The sequence below is a fragment of the Drosophila biarmipes genome, chromosome 3R (genome assembly GCF_025231255.1).
Source record: "Drosophila biarmipes strain raj3 chromosome 3R, RU_DBia_V1.1, whole genome shotgun sequence".
Classification (NCBI taxonomy): Eukaryota; Metazoa; Arthropoda; class Insecta; order Diptera; family Drosophilidae; genus Drosophila; species Drosophila biarmipes.
The window spans coordinates 30,036,434-30,050,355 of record NC_066616.1 but is presented as its reverse complement, the minus strand read 5'-3'; the positions used below and the strand labels follow the sequence as shown (position 1 = coordinate 30,050,355).

At 49.5% G+C, this 13,922-nt stretch overlaps 3 protein-coding genes across 5 annotated transcripts; 1 reads left to right on the top strand and 2 right to left on the bottom strand.

The window, feature by feature from the left end:
- Positions 1-149: 149 nt before the first annotated feature.
- Positions 150-1,971, bottom strand: LOC108025511 (uncharacterized). Its single transcript, XM_017096033.3, has 3 exons — positions 1,690-1,971; positions 461-1,621; positions 150-399 (listed from the first exon to the last, which is right to left on the bottom strand). The coding sequence occupies exons 1-3, from the start codon at positions 1,760-1,762 to the stop codon at positions 368-370; spliced, it is 1,266 nt and encodes a 421-aa protein (XP_016951522.1). The 5' UTR covers positions 1,763-1,971; the 3' UTR covers positions 150-367.
- Positions 1,972-2,274: 303 nt separating this feature from the next.
- LOC108025325 (protein YIF1B) lies at positions 2,275-4,242 on the top strand. 3 transcript variants are annotated; one of them, XM_017095750.3, is made up of 4 exons: positions 2,275-2,411; positions 2,729-3,282; positions 3,337-3,723; positions 3,782-4,242. In XM_017095750.3, the coding sequence occupies exons 1-4, from the start codon at positions 2,363-2,365 to the stop codon at positions 4,013-4,015; spliced, it is 1,224 nt and encodes a 407-aa protein (XP_016951239.1). In that variant the 5' UTR covers positions 2,275-2,362; the 3' UTR covers positions 4,016-4,242. The 3 variants fall into 3 exon arrangements, with proteins under 3 accessions (XP_016951239.1, XP_016951240.1, XP_043949146.1); XM_017095751.3 differs by having other exon boundaries at positions 2,278-2,384; XM_044093211.2 differs by having other exon boundaries at positions 2,285-2,396.
- A 543-nt stretch (positions 4,243-4,785) lies between these two features.
- On the bottom strand, positions 4,786-9,938 carry LOC108025324 (WD repeat-containing protein 20). The gene is made up of 4 exons (XM_017095749.3): positions 8,932-9,938; positions 7,385-7,573; positions 5,381-7,324; positions 4,786-5,314 (listed from the first exon to the last, which is right to left on the bottom strand). Exons 1-4 carry the CDS (start codon positions 9,511-9,513, stop codon positions 5,255-5,257), a joined length of 2,775 nt encoding a protein of 924 aa, XP_016951238.1. The 5' UTR covers positions 9,514-9,938; the 3' UTR covers positions 4,786-5,254.
- Between the last annotated feature and the right edge of the window lie 3,984 nt (positions 9,939-13,922).

The following is a 13,922-nucleotide window of genomic DNA, read 5'->3' as shown; positions in this document are numbered from 1 at the left end:
TTGTCGGTGGCCAGTCGCATCCACCTGTGCGTCCCTGCCACCTGTGCAGGTGGGCGGCGCATCCCCGGCCTGATAATGCCGACCATATGGCGAGTCGCATGCGCCGAAACAGGCGCAAAAACATGCTACGCGACAATTGAGGCACCTGCTTTAAATTACAATTAATTTTTAATTAGCCTTAAATTTACATTTACAACGACGCTTAGCAGCTGCATGAATCAATTAGCGTACTCGTATACAGAATGGTCAAGGCAAGGGCCAACGCAAGCGGCACAAAACGATAATGCTTAAATCTAACTTTGCTCATCACAATTGGTATTCGCTGAGGGGAAGCTGATGTTCGGAGGGCGGGCTACCTTATCGGGTTTCATTTCCGGCTGCCAAAGAGTTTGCCGCGCGCTGCAGGAAGCAAAATGATGAGCTTGCTTTGCTTTGGGACTGCAAATTCACAAGTACTCACCATGGGAAGTGGCTGGGGAAAGAGCATGTGAGCTGGCATGGCGTTTTATCCTGGGAGTATTCTTCAAATCGGACCCTGAAGAGGAGGAGGAACTTGTGCAGGCGTTGGAACCCTTGCCGGCCATCACATTGGTCAGGGTGGACACTCCGCTGGCGGAACCTCCTGTGGTGGGCATTGACTTGTAGCGCTGCAGCGAGGTGCGCGGCTTTTTGGGCATCGTGGCCTGCTGCACGGCCTCTTCTAGAGCGCTCAGCCAGTCCTCGTCGCCCTCGCTCTCGTCTTCCAGAAACTTCATGTAGAAGGAGGGTCGCTTGGCGTTGTGATGGCTGGTGGGTGTGGTGCTCGGTTTGGGTGGCTTCTGGGGTTCTATTTTGGACTCCAGTTGCTGGGAAGCCTCGAGGAGGAAGATATCCGCCTCCGAGTCGTTGAGAAAAGAGCTTCGCTTCGCGTTGTGATGACTGGTGGGTGTGGTACTGGATTTGGCTGGCTTCCGGGATTCTGTTTTTGACTCCAGTTGCTGGGAGGCCTCCAGCAGGAAAAGATCCGTCTCTGAGTCGTTGAGGAAGTCGGCCATAGGATCGGCGGCAGCCGGCGGAGGAAGCACTGGCTCTTGCGAAGCCTTCTTGCAGGCGGATCTCGTGCGGGCAGCTACAGGTGGCGGTAACTTTGGCGTTTGCAGTGGCTCCGACACGGCTATCTGGTCCAGTTGGCTGTTGAGCCTGGCGCACCGTTCCTTGAGGAGAACATTGGCCCGCATCTGCTGCGCCCGCCACTGCTCGTTGTCCAGCTGGCTGCGCCGATCCTCGACGCCCTTGAAGGCGATCTGCCGGCGTCGTTCCCGTTGGCTCAAGCTGCCCATTTCGGCGGAGTCGAAGCCACTGTCCGTGGTGGCGTTGCTGCTGCTCCGGTTCCACCGCCAACCCACCTCCGGACTATCGGTGGCCAGTGTCTGCGAGAAGAGGCAGTTGGGCGAGAGGCTAACGTCCAGGCGGGGCGAGAAGTCCACACTGTCATCCAGGCTGGGCCTGTGCTTGTGTGGCGGAGTGCTTTCCACGTCGGAGGAGAATCCTCCGATTGCAGAGGTGTTGGGCGAGCCAGGAGAGCCCAAGGCGACGCTCACATCGTGTCCGCTTCCAGGACGCCCGCAGCTCTGGGGCGAAGCTGTGGAAAGAGTGGGTTTAGTGGGTATTCCCGGTACAATGGGTGCACCTGAGGGGCAAAACACTCACCACTGTGCCTTTTCTGCAGGAGACGCGTGCTGAGCGTCAAGGAACGCCGCTTAATAAATGCGTTGTTTTCCATTGAATCACATTTGTGCGTTACACAGCGCGTGAAAGTCTGGCAAATGCATGAGCCGGTGAAGCAGTAAGCGAGTGCCCAAGATACATATAAACAAAGGCTTTATTTAGTTGATAAATCAAACAATTAAACAAGTTTTGTATCAGGTGGTTGAAATTATATGAATAAAGGAATTTGTGTTGCCGCCAATCGGTTTGGGGGCTGCCACTTGGTCGTGACCTATCGTCAATCGATAACAGGGTTTCCATTTTCTTACACTGTGCTTCTGCGGGTGGAATTCTGTTAATAGCTCGTCACGCTGACTGTTATCGATGGTATTACTTTTGAGCGCGGTAAATAAAGCTCACCTTCTCAAATATGATTTCCGCTTTCCATTATTTAGTTTTGGGATACAATAATTGTAGGTTTATGAATTTCTACATTTATTAACAAAAAATATCGATATCTAAGAAAAATATCGGCTTACAAATATTTACAGTGTGAAACCTTCTATCGATGTCACATATTTGGGTGCACTTTTCACATCCCTAATTTGGACTGTGGTGATGTGTTAAAACCGTTGTTGTGGTGACAATCCCTTGAGCCAGGCCAGCAGACCAGAAGATGAACTACAATCCGAACGCGGGTATGCGGAACCGTAAGTGGGAGAACTGTAAGGATCAGGCTACGCAAGCAAGTATACCCGACGGATGTCCGGCGCAGCCACTCCGGAAGCCCCGACCCTCGGCCGCCGACCGGAATCGGGAGTGGGTGGTCGACCGGATGGCTGTCACTCTTTACGTTACACGTTACCCCGTTCTGTGCGCCGCTCCTGGCTTCCACTGCATCCTGCCCCCCAGTTCTGTGCCCGCCCTGCGTTTCCGTTCCGTGCTGCGTGTGTAGCTTGATTGCCTGTGTTCCCCCGCTTTCCCAGTTGTCTCGCACAGATCTTCCGCCACTAACCCACCGTCTTGCTCTGTCCCGAAATAGCCCCAGCTGCCGGTCGCCCAAGGCCACCGAAGCGCGTCAGCGACGTCAACGCCATGGGTCCCTCGGCTCCCATGATGGGCGGTGGCGCCACCTTCATGGCCCCGCCGGCCGGCCCGGCGATGTTGGATCCCAATTTGTACGGTGCACCTGCTCCGGCGCCCGTCAACAGCTACGGCTTCGACCCCAATCTCGGCCAGCCGTCGCAGCACATCCAGCAGCCACCGCAGCAGCAGCCGGGATTCGGCTACGGAGCGCCACAGCCTCCGCAACAGGCGTCTGCGACTGCCCCGCCCGCCTTCGGAATGGGAGCACCTCAGCCGGGGGCCGGACCCCTGCCCGCGGGACAGTACCCACAGTTCGCCATGTTCCAGCAGCCCATTGTCCAGGACATGGCCATGCAGTACGGCCAGCGGCTGGCGGATCAGGGCAAGCAGATAATGGAGAACCAGTTCGAGAAGTGGGTGCCGGTGGCCAAGCTCAAGTACTACTTCGCCGTGGACAACGCCTACGTGGGCAGGAAGCTGCGGCTGCTCTTCTTCCCCTACATCCACAAGGTGGGTGGTGAATCTGGCATAGTTGCTCCTAATTAAAGAATGTCTTCCTCGCAGGACTGGTCCCTGCGGTACGACCAGGAGCACCCAGTGCAGCCGCGCTACGATGTCAATGCCCCGGATCTCTACCTGCCCACCATGGGCTACATCACGTACGTGATCGTGGCCGGCCTGCTGCTGGGCATGCAGAAGCGGTTCTCGCCGGAGCAGCTCGGCATCCAGGCCTCCAGCGCCATGGCCTACAGCATTTTCGAACTGGTCATCTACTCCATAGCCCTGTACGTGATGAATGTGAAGACGAGCCTGAAGACCCTCGACCTGCTGGCCTTCACTGGCTACAAGTACGTTAATATAGTGGTCTGCCTGATGGTCAGCACGCTGTTCTTCAAATCCGGATATTACATTGCGCTGGCGTACACCAGCTTCTCCTTCGGCTTCTTCCTGGTGAGTTAGGTATTGAGTTTGGGTGAAGAGCATTTAGTAACCTCACTGATATTTGCAGCTCCGCACGCTGCGGACCAAGTTGCTGCAGGACAACTCACCGGCTGCACCCAGCGGCGCCATCAACTACGATCCTTATGGGAATCCCCAGCAATTCGACTACAGCGGTGGGAAGAAGCGGAAGCTCTACTTCCTGTTCATGGTGGTTGCGGGCCAGGCGCTGTTCGCCTTCCTGCTCTCCAAGCACCTGTATCTGCCGGAGGCGGAGGTTCCACTGGTGCCCAAAGCCTTCTAGACCAGCAGGCTTGATAGGTTAATTTGCGGACTCCTTGAGTAAACCGGGGCCAGGATCCCCCATTCGAATGTTGAGAGGTTCCGGAGCCAGGGCCAAATCATTTCCAGCGTGTAAAATCCCTCAGTAGTTTGTGGTTGGCGGTCGACAGAGAGACTCGCAGCGAGAGAAGCATATTTTTGTTAGAAGCAACACAGATTTTATAAATAAATACCAGCTATGAGAATTAATTTTTTATATAATTTTATTGAAATTTTAGTCTCTTTTACTGTAACGTGTTCTTGGTTGGTTTTGCTTGCTCGGCTCGTTGTTAACTTATTGGCTAACTTCGCAAATAGCCGCTAGTGTCTCCTGGTTCGATATAAAATATATGTGAGAGTGAGAGTCTGGCTGATTGAAATGTTTTCAGTGGTTGTGGTTCGGGTTTCAGATTTCAAAGTTCCGTTTCCGATCTCTGACTTCCGGTTCCTGTCTGCATTTAGTCTAATTTGTTCGGTTGTCTTCTGCGCGTGACTCCGCGTCTGCATGCTAAAACGTTGCACTCGGCTGGCATCAAAAAATAAAAGGCATACGAGTCCGTAGTAATAGTAATGATAACAGTTCCTACTTTAGGTTAGTTCGTGAGTTTACATAGTTAGATAGTTCGTCGTTGGTTAGTTGGGGCCTCGACTGCAACTCAGTACATAGCACAATGTGAAAAACGTCCTCTGGCCATCCGCCTCTTTGACTCTGTTTCGGCTTCGCTTTCTGTTTACTTTAGTTCGCTAATGCAGTTCGCTTCTTCGATCTCTTGCTTTATTTATCGTGTGTAGTGTAGGCTAGCACTTAGTAAATAGTTATAAACATGCTTTGCTTTGTTTTCAACAAATTCCACGTACTAAAAAAATAATACATTTACAACTAATAATTTAGATTAAACATATACGTTTGTTTGTTTGTTCTGTTGCCTGATGCTGCGTATAGATCGTAGTTATGTTGTACATAGCTATATATCGTATATAATATATATATTACGGGTGTACGGTGTGTGTCTGTGTGTGTGGTTCATAAACTCATTTAGGCTACATTTGGAATACAAAATACGCAACATAAAAACCTTTAAAACTCTTGCTCCTATCAATAAATTATCGAAATCAATCGCCTAGCTTTAACCTAGATCACCGACTGCTTCTGCTTCTGCTGCTCCTGCTCCTGCTGCTTGACAAGATTACGCTGATAGTTGACCAAGTCCACTTTATTGAACTAAATTACCGTCCCGCCGGGCGCCGCCGTCTGTCCGGGCGACAAGTGCTGAGTGGCATGCTGTGAAATTGGATACATTTAGTAGAAGAACCTTTTCTTAAAACTCTTCGAAGAATCTATTCTTACCGTGGCATGACCAGGCCGCGCCCAGGTGTAGATGAACCCATCCTGGCACGCCGTCAGGAAGCAGTCCTCGCGAAAGATCAGCGCCGTCAGCCGCTCGTGGGCAATCTTCTTGCAGACCAGCGGCTCCAGCAGCGGGCACTCGTCGAAGCGCGGGCAGGCGGGCGTTCCGATGAGTTGCATGGGATCGAAGCTGCTCACCCCCGAGCCAGAGCCCGCTCCAGCCCCGGAGCCCGACGCATGGGCGGCCGTGGCCAGCGAGGAGTGGTGCGACGACCGGCTCAGCTTCAGCGATCCAAAGCTGTGCGCCGTCGAGCTGCTCCCGATGGCCCCGGCCGCCGTCGAGTCCAGTGTGCTCGAGTGGCCAAAGTGGGACGAGCTGCTGTGGTTGCTCTGGCTGTGGTTGTTGTGGCCGCCGCTGTGGTTATGCTGGTTGTAGCTCTTCAGCATGCTCATCGCCTTGCGGTGCTGGCGGTGGGCCGTCGAGTGGCTTCCCTCGTAGCCGGCGGCCTTCTTGTCCGAGTTGCTCAGGAAACTGAAGTTCGAGAGCCGCTGCGTGAGGCTGTTGAAGGCGCTGAAGCCGCTGCCCGAGTTGGAGGACTTGTTCGAGCTGTTGGAAGTCTTGCTGTTGTATCCCGTGGTGGTCTGCGATGGCCTCTGCGCACTCCCGCTTCCGCTTCCGCCGCCTCCATCGATGCTGTCCGACTTGGTGGCGCTGATGCAGTTGGGGAATTTGATTGAGTTGCCCGTGCCGTGGTTGCGGTTGTTCTGCTTCGATGTCGACGACGTCGCTCCCGCTCCTGCCACGCCCGCATTAGAGGTCGTGGAGGCGGGAGTGGCTGCCTCGGTGTCGCAGTCGTCGGGCGAGGATTGCGAGGATATCGTGCAGTTGGCGGTTGAGAACTTGCTGGAACTGCTATTGCTGTGCTCGCCGGCACCGTTTCCAGCTGCTCCTCCGCCTGCCGCCTCTCGGATGGGACTGCAGCTGCCCGACTCCGCCTGCTGTCCACCCGCCTGGCCAGACATGGCCACTGGTCGGATCACCTTGATGCCGTCCTCTGCTTCTGCTTCCTCATCGACGCCACCATTGATATAGCCCCGTTCGCTGTTCGCCCGCTGCCTCAGTGCCAGCGGATGGCGGAGCACATCCTCCGTGATGTCCCACAGGCAGATCTGCGTGTCCTGACTCACGGAGCCCAGTCGATAGCTCATCAGCTTCTCCGCCGAAGAGGCATCCGAGCGAAAGGAGGCCGAGTGCGGTCGATTGCGGGCAGCATGCACGGGCGTGGAGTTCCGGTCGAAGCCCTCGAAACCACCGTTGGCCGTGGAGTCTCCGGAGAAGCGCGCCTCTCGCGAATTGGAGTACTCGTTCATTTGATTCTCATCGTCGCTAAAGTCGCCTCCATCCCAGTTGGTGTACGAGGTGGTGTATGGGTCGAAGGCCACCACCGAGACCCAGGACCGATGGCCCTGTCCGCGGGCCACCACTCGCCGCTCCTGCAGCGACCACACGGTCACCAGGTCATCCTCGCCGCCCACCACAATGTATTTGCCGTCGGGCGACCAGCAGACGCACAGGAAGCCGCCAAAGTAGGAACGCGCGATGCCCAGCAGGTCCATGGTGTCGTAGTGAAAGACGCGCAGGAAACCGTCCTGGGAGACCACCGCCAAGTGGGAGCCGCAGGGCGAGAAGCAGAACTCGTTGATGCAGCAGTTGTCGGTGCTGAAGACCCACTTGAAGAGCGGGTTCCGTGTGGTCTTCGACTTGCTGGTGAGTATCGTGTAGCCGTCGCCCAGCTTGAAGGGCTGGTAGCTGGGCGCCGTGGCGGCGCAGGGCAGTTCCTCGTTGTACAGGTACAGGTGACCTGAGGCGTGGGCGGCGAGGAACAGGTGCGGTGAGTTGGGCAGCCACTTCAGGCAGGTCACTTTGGTCTTGTCGATTAGTCGCTGGAAGAGAGGACACCATTAGCTGCTTTTTAGCTGGAATATTTCAGTGTTATTACTCACCTCCTCGTTGAAGAGCTTCCTCACCTCGCGAGGACCGACCTGCGGGGAGACCAACTGGATCTGGCCCGTGGTGAAGCCCACCAGCAGGGGCGCTCCCGTGGGCGTGGCCGAGCTCGCGTTGAAGTCGTGGCAGCTGGGATTGGTGCCCTTGTAGAACTTCTTATCGATCGGCTTGCTCATCTCCGTGCCCTGAAAGTAAGTCAACAAGCGTCACTATCATCTGTTTCTGTTTATCTTGGTCGCTCTTGATTGCACTACGTTTACACTATTTAAACTAAAATTGGAGAGGTTGGCTAGCGAACACCCTTTAAAAGATTGGGTTTAACGAGTGGTTTTGCTGGTTACTATATTAAAATACTGGAACAAGAAGGAAATCTAGGAATTTGGAGATTTAGATGCAAGATGAAGGGGTGATGATGGGGTATTTCTATAGCAAGTGTGGTTCCATAAACTTATAGTATCCTGTGGTACTGGTAATATGAACTGTAGGCATAATAAACCTAAAGCTTTCTGCAACAAGAAGCTGATGGCTTCTAGTTTCCAGTTCTGCCTCTGATTTTTCATAAACAAATGCAAAAAAATGGCAACAGGAAAATATGAGTCAAAATTGCAACATGAATCATCATCCTTGCTCAACGAAATTTTGAATATTTCACAATTTATACCTACAATTAATCAAGCAATAAAAATGTTGTTAAATTTGAATGATTTAAGCTTAGAAGATAGCCAGAACAGACCAACGAAAACGAAAGTGGAAACCGGAACATTTCCGCTCGAGCTGAGATTAGAATGGAAGATTACCCCAGTGGGATGAAATAATCTCGGAAATTAACACACTCTGGAAGCGGCATGGAAATTAGCGGCTCGTTGGCGGAATCAGGTGGGAAAAGCTCCGACTGCGGCCAAGAGCAGGCGCTTGCCAAGTTTTCGCCAGCAGATAACTATGGCAACACAGAAGCCAGCTAAAGTAAATACAGAAGGAGAATCGCAAGCTGTTGCTGCACAGAATGCCAAAGAATTAGAAACAGCTGCTGGGCAGGGCAAACAAGGCGAACACAAGCGAGGCGCTGGGCAAGGTCGAACTGGGATTACTCTTTCCCTGGCCACAATGAGTGCAGAAGGAACTAGTTTTTGGTCAAAAAACAGGTGCTTCAAGTTTGCGACCGAACAAAGGCGCACTCCTGCTGATTGAGAGGATTCCCAATGAAAGGTAGGGTAATCTCCTCGCCGGGCTGAGCTGGAGAGCTCTCACAACCGACTGCCTTCGAGCGCAATAAACATTCATAAAAACGCCAAACAAGCGAATTGATCGTCAAGCGCTCGAAGTGGAACAAATTAAGCCCGCTGGGGGGACACCGCATGCAAATGGCAAGGTATTCCAGCCCCTGGCAATTGCCCGGTGCAGGCCGCCTAGAATGCAATTGCCATTGCCGGCAGCCCCTATCTCTGGTGTGATAAGCTCTCTGCCGCTCCTCCTACTGCTCCATCTCACGTGCTTTATGATCAGCAGCCCTGATATGGAAGCATCTCTGCCGCCTTGGCCTCACCTTCTTGGCTCCTCGAAAGGAGTAGACGTAGAGATCTCGTCCGAAGTTGAAGCAGATGCGGTCGCCGCCCAGCACCTGGTTGGTGGCCACTCCGTTCTGGTCCACGACGCCGCCGTTCATCATGGAGTGCATGGAGATGCCTCCGCCCAGGCGGGCGTCCACCGTGCTGTTCGCAGCACTGTTGCTGTTGTGATTGCTGTGGCTGTAGTTGCTGTCGCCGCCGGCGCCTCCATTGGCTATTGCTGAGGCGGCCGCGCCGGCCGGTCCCGAGCCCGCTGCTCCGCCCGTGGGCGAGGCTCCTGGCGAGCTGCCATTCGTTGTGGTGGTGGTGCCTGCCGCAGCCGCTCCTCCGCCGCCTCCTCCTACGGGTGACCCTGCCGCGTCCGAGCCCAGCTTGCCCTGCGCCGGACTGGGCAGGGTCACCATGGAGACGCGCACCTGCGGCGAGCTCTGGTTGCTGCTGTAGCCGACCCGATTGGGCCGGGAGTACTCCGAGAGGGTCAGCAGGCGGTAGGTGCCCTCGCGGGTGACGAACTGCGTCTTCAGGTCGTCCTTCACACTGGCGTCCAGTTGGTTGGCCATTGCTGGTGCAATCCCTTCGCCAGTCCAGCCCGGACCGCCACTCAGCCCATGTGAATGTGGCCCCTAGGTGCCCAGTGGCGCAGGTGGTGCTCCTCTGCCCACCACCAATTAGCCCGAGTGCTCGTGGGCTCGCCCCTTGGCTGTTTTCCGCGTATAATTAGATTTAATTCCTTCACTGCACCGACTTTCGAGGGGCTCTGCTGGCACTGTTGTTGTTCCTGCCGTTGGAGCTGCGTTCGCCAAGTTTTCCGAGTTCTCCGGCCACTGCGCTGGTTGCCTGCATCACGGCGTGGTGGCGGCGGGAAGGGGGTGTCGGGGCTCGCGGTTATCGCATCGGCCGCAAGTTCAGTTTTATTCCGCACAAATTACTTAATTTATTTCTAATTTCTGATTGGGATAAGTGTGTGCCCGTCTCTGCGCGGAATACCTCAGCTCGGCCGAGTGTCCGGGAGGGGCTGGGATTAGGCGCGCTTCGCAGGCTGGTCACACTGGCAGAGTGTCTTGGCATTTTGCGTATGCGGTCCTATTTAAAGCATCCCACCTCCGAAAATCATGCCTTCTGTTTTTCATTTTTCTTGGAAAGCGTCCGGGAGAAGGTCCTCCGAATTGATTGCTCCGGTTTTCTATTAAGGAATTTAATTCATTTTTTACTTTTAATGCAATTCGTAAATGCTGGCTTTTTAAAAAAAAATGTTTTTTTTGTACTCTTTTATTTAAATTTGAATTTTTAAATGCTTTCTTTAGGAATCATATCCCCGCTTATAATTAATAGTTTCTTATATTTTTCTTGCATTTTATTTGGAAACAGTCCGACGAGATTGTCCGTCTGCACCTTGTAAGGTTTCGAAAGCGAATGTTTTCCTTATATAAAGTAAGCCCTCTGCTGTTCTCTTTTTTGAAGAAGATGTCTACAATCAGACATGCAAAATTTTGTGGTCACTGAGAACCATGACAATTTAGCCATCGTTGAAAATATTAATTTCTTATATACTTTCCCTGTATTTTATTTGGAAACAGTCCGACGAGATTGTCCGTTTGCACCATGTAAGGGTTCAAGAGCGAAGGTTTTCCTTATATAAAGTAAGCCCTCTGCTGTTCTCTTTTTTAAAGAGGATGTCTACAATCTGACATGGAACATTTTGTGGTCACTGAGAACCATGACAATTTAGCCATCGTTGAAAATATTAATTTCTTATACTTTTTCCCTGTATTTTATTTGGAAACAGTCCGACGAGATTGTCCGTTTGCACCATGTAAGGGTTCAAGAGCGAAGGTTTTCCTTATATAAAGTAAGCCCTCTGCTGTTCTCTTTTTTAAAGAGGATGTCTACAATCTGACATGGAACATTTTGTGGTCACTGAGAACCATGACAATTTAGCCATCGTTGAAAATATTAATTTCTTATACTTTTTCCCTGTATTTTATTTGGAAACAGTCCGACGAGATTGTCCGTTTGCACCATGTAAGGGTTCAAGAGCGAATGTTTTCTTTATATAAAGTAAGCCCTCTGCTGTTCTCTTTTTTAAAGAGGATGTCTACAATCTGACATGGAACATTTTGTGGTCACTGAGAACCATGACAATTTAGCCATCGTTGAAAATATTAATTTCTTATACTTTTTCCCTGTATTTTATTTGGAAACAGTCCGACGAGATTGTCCGTTTGCACCATGTAAGGGTTCAAGAGCGAAGGTTTTCCTTATATAAAGTAAGCCCTCTGCTGTTCTCTTTTTTGAAGAGGATGTCTACAATCAGACATGCAAAATTTTGTGGTCACTGAGAACCATGACAATTTAGCCATCGTTGAAAATATTAATTTCTTATATACTTTCCCTGTATTTTATTTGGAAACAGTCCGACGAGATTGTCCGTTTGCACCATGTAAGGGTTCAAGAGCGAAGGTTTTCCTTATATAAAGTAAGCCCTCTGCTGTTCTCTTTTTTAAAGAGGATGTCTACAATCTGACATGGAACATTTTGTGGTCACTGAGAACCATGACAATTTAGCCATCGTTGAAAATATTAATTTCTTATATACTTTCCCTGTATTTTATTTGGAAACAGTCCGACGAGATTGTCCGTTTGCACCATGTAAGGGTTCAAGAGCGAAGGTTTTCCTTATATAAAGTAAGCCCTCTGCTGTTCTCTTTTTTAAAGAGGATGTCTACAATCTGACATGGAACATTTTGTGGTCACTGAGAACCATGACAATTTAGCCATCGTTGAAAATATTAATTTCTTATACTTTTTCCCTGTATTTTATTTGGAAACAGTCCGACGAGATTGTCCGTTTGCACCATGTAAGGGTTCAAGAGCGAATGTTTTCTTTATATAAAGTAAGCCCTCTGCTGTTCTCTTTTTTAAAGAGGATGTCTACAATCAGACATGCAAAATTTTGTGGTCACTGAGAACCATGACAATTTAGCCATCGTTGAAAATATTAATTTCTTATATACTTTCCCTGTATTTTATTTGGAAACAGTCCGACGAGATTGTCCGTCTGCACCTTGTAAGGTTTCAAAAGCGAATGTTTTCCTTATATAAAGTAAGCCCTCTGCTGTTCTCTTTTTTGAAGAGGATGTCTACAATCTGACATGCATAATTCTGTGGTCACTAAGAACCATGACAATTTAGCCATCGTTGAATATTATTTTCTTATATTTTTTCCCTGTATTTTATTTGGAAACAGTCCGACGAGATTGTCCGTCCTTGTAAGGTTTCAAAAGCGAAGGTTTTCCTTATATAAAGTAAGCCCTCTGCTGTTCTCTTTTTTGAAGAGGATGTCTACAATCAGACATGCAAAATTTTGTGGTCACTGAGAACCATGACAATTTAGCCATCGTTGAAAATATTAATTTCTTATATACTTTCCCTGTATTTTATTTGGAAACAGTCCGACGAGATTGTCCGTTTGCACCATGTAAGGGTTCAAGAGCGAATGTTTTCCTTATATAAAGTAAGCCCTCTGCTGTTCTCTTTTTTGAAGAGGATGTCTACAATCTGACATGCATAATTTTGTGGTCACTAAGAACCATGACAATTTAGCCATCGTTGAATATTATTTTCTTATATTTTTTCCCTGTATTTTATTTGGAAACAGTCCGACGAGATTGTCCGTCCTTGTAAGGGTTCAAGAGCGAAGGTTTTCCTTATATAAAGTAAGCCCTCTGCTGTTTTCTTTTTTGAAGAGGATGTCTACAATCTGACATGCAAAATTTTGTGGAGACTGAGAACCATGACAATTTAGACATCGTTGAATATTATTTTCTTATATTTCTTCCCTGTATTTTATTTGGAAACAGTCTGACGAGATTGTCCGTTTGCACCATGTAAGGGTTCAAGAGCGAAGGTTTTCCTTATATAAAGTAAGCCCTCTGCTGTTCTCTTTTTTGAAGAGGATGTCTACAATCTGACATGCATAATTTTGTGGTCACTAAGAACCATGACAATTTAGCCATCGTTGAATATTATTTTCTTATATTTTTTCCCTGTATTTTATTTGGAAACAGTCCGACGAGATTGTCCGTCCTTGTAAGGTTTCAAAAGCGAAGGTTTTCCTTATATAAAGTAAGCCCTCTGCTGTTCTCTTTTTTGAAGAGGATGTCTACAATCAGACATGCAAAATTTTGTGGTCACTGAGAACCATGACAATTTAGCCATCGTTGAAAATATTAATTTCTTATATACTTTCCCTGTATTTTATTTGGAAACAGTCCGACGAGATTGTCCGTTTGCACCATGTAAGGGTTCAAGAGCGAAGGTTTTCCTTATATAAAGTAAGCCCTCTGCTGTTCTCTTTTTTGAAGAGGATGTCTACAATCTAACATGCAAAATTTTGTGGTCACTGAGAACCCAGACGTCCTCTAACTACAATGAACACCGGCTCAGGGGGAAAATTACTTCCACCGCTTGTTGATCTTATGATTTTAGGTGTTTGGGCCTTCTGTTACTATACAGCTCGAGAATAGTGTTCGGATCTTCCCCGCTGTCACACTCATCTCGAAAACCTCCCTCTGATGACCTGGACATGCCACCTCTACTTTTCAAAGTTTCTTGAGCAGATTTCGGTATCGAAGATTAATTTACGATTGCGACTTGCGTATTATGGCGTTGGTCATGCAAATGAAATGGACTTCGAGGCAGACTTCCCAGCGGAGTCATCGATTGGCTAGGGCGAACTTTCTTCTTCAACTGAAAGTCATAGTCTAATCGGAGGGCAAAAGCTTTCCACACAACAACGCCACGGGAGTTCTCATTAACTTCTCCAAAACAAAAAAATGCGAAATGCCTCTTACAAAAATTTGCGTGTGTGCTTTTATTTTCCGCTGAAGCGTGTTGCAGCGATTTTTTATTGATGGCTTTTAGTTTTTTAAATTATATACTTAATAAACCTATAATTTTAATTTATGCA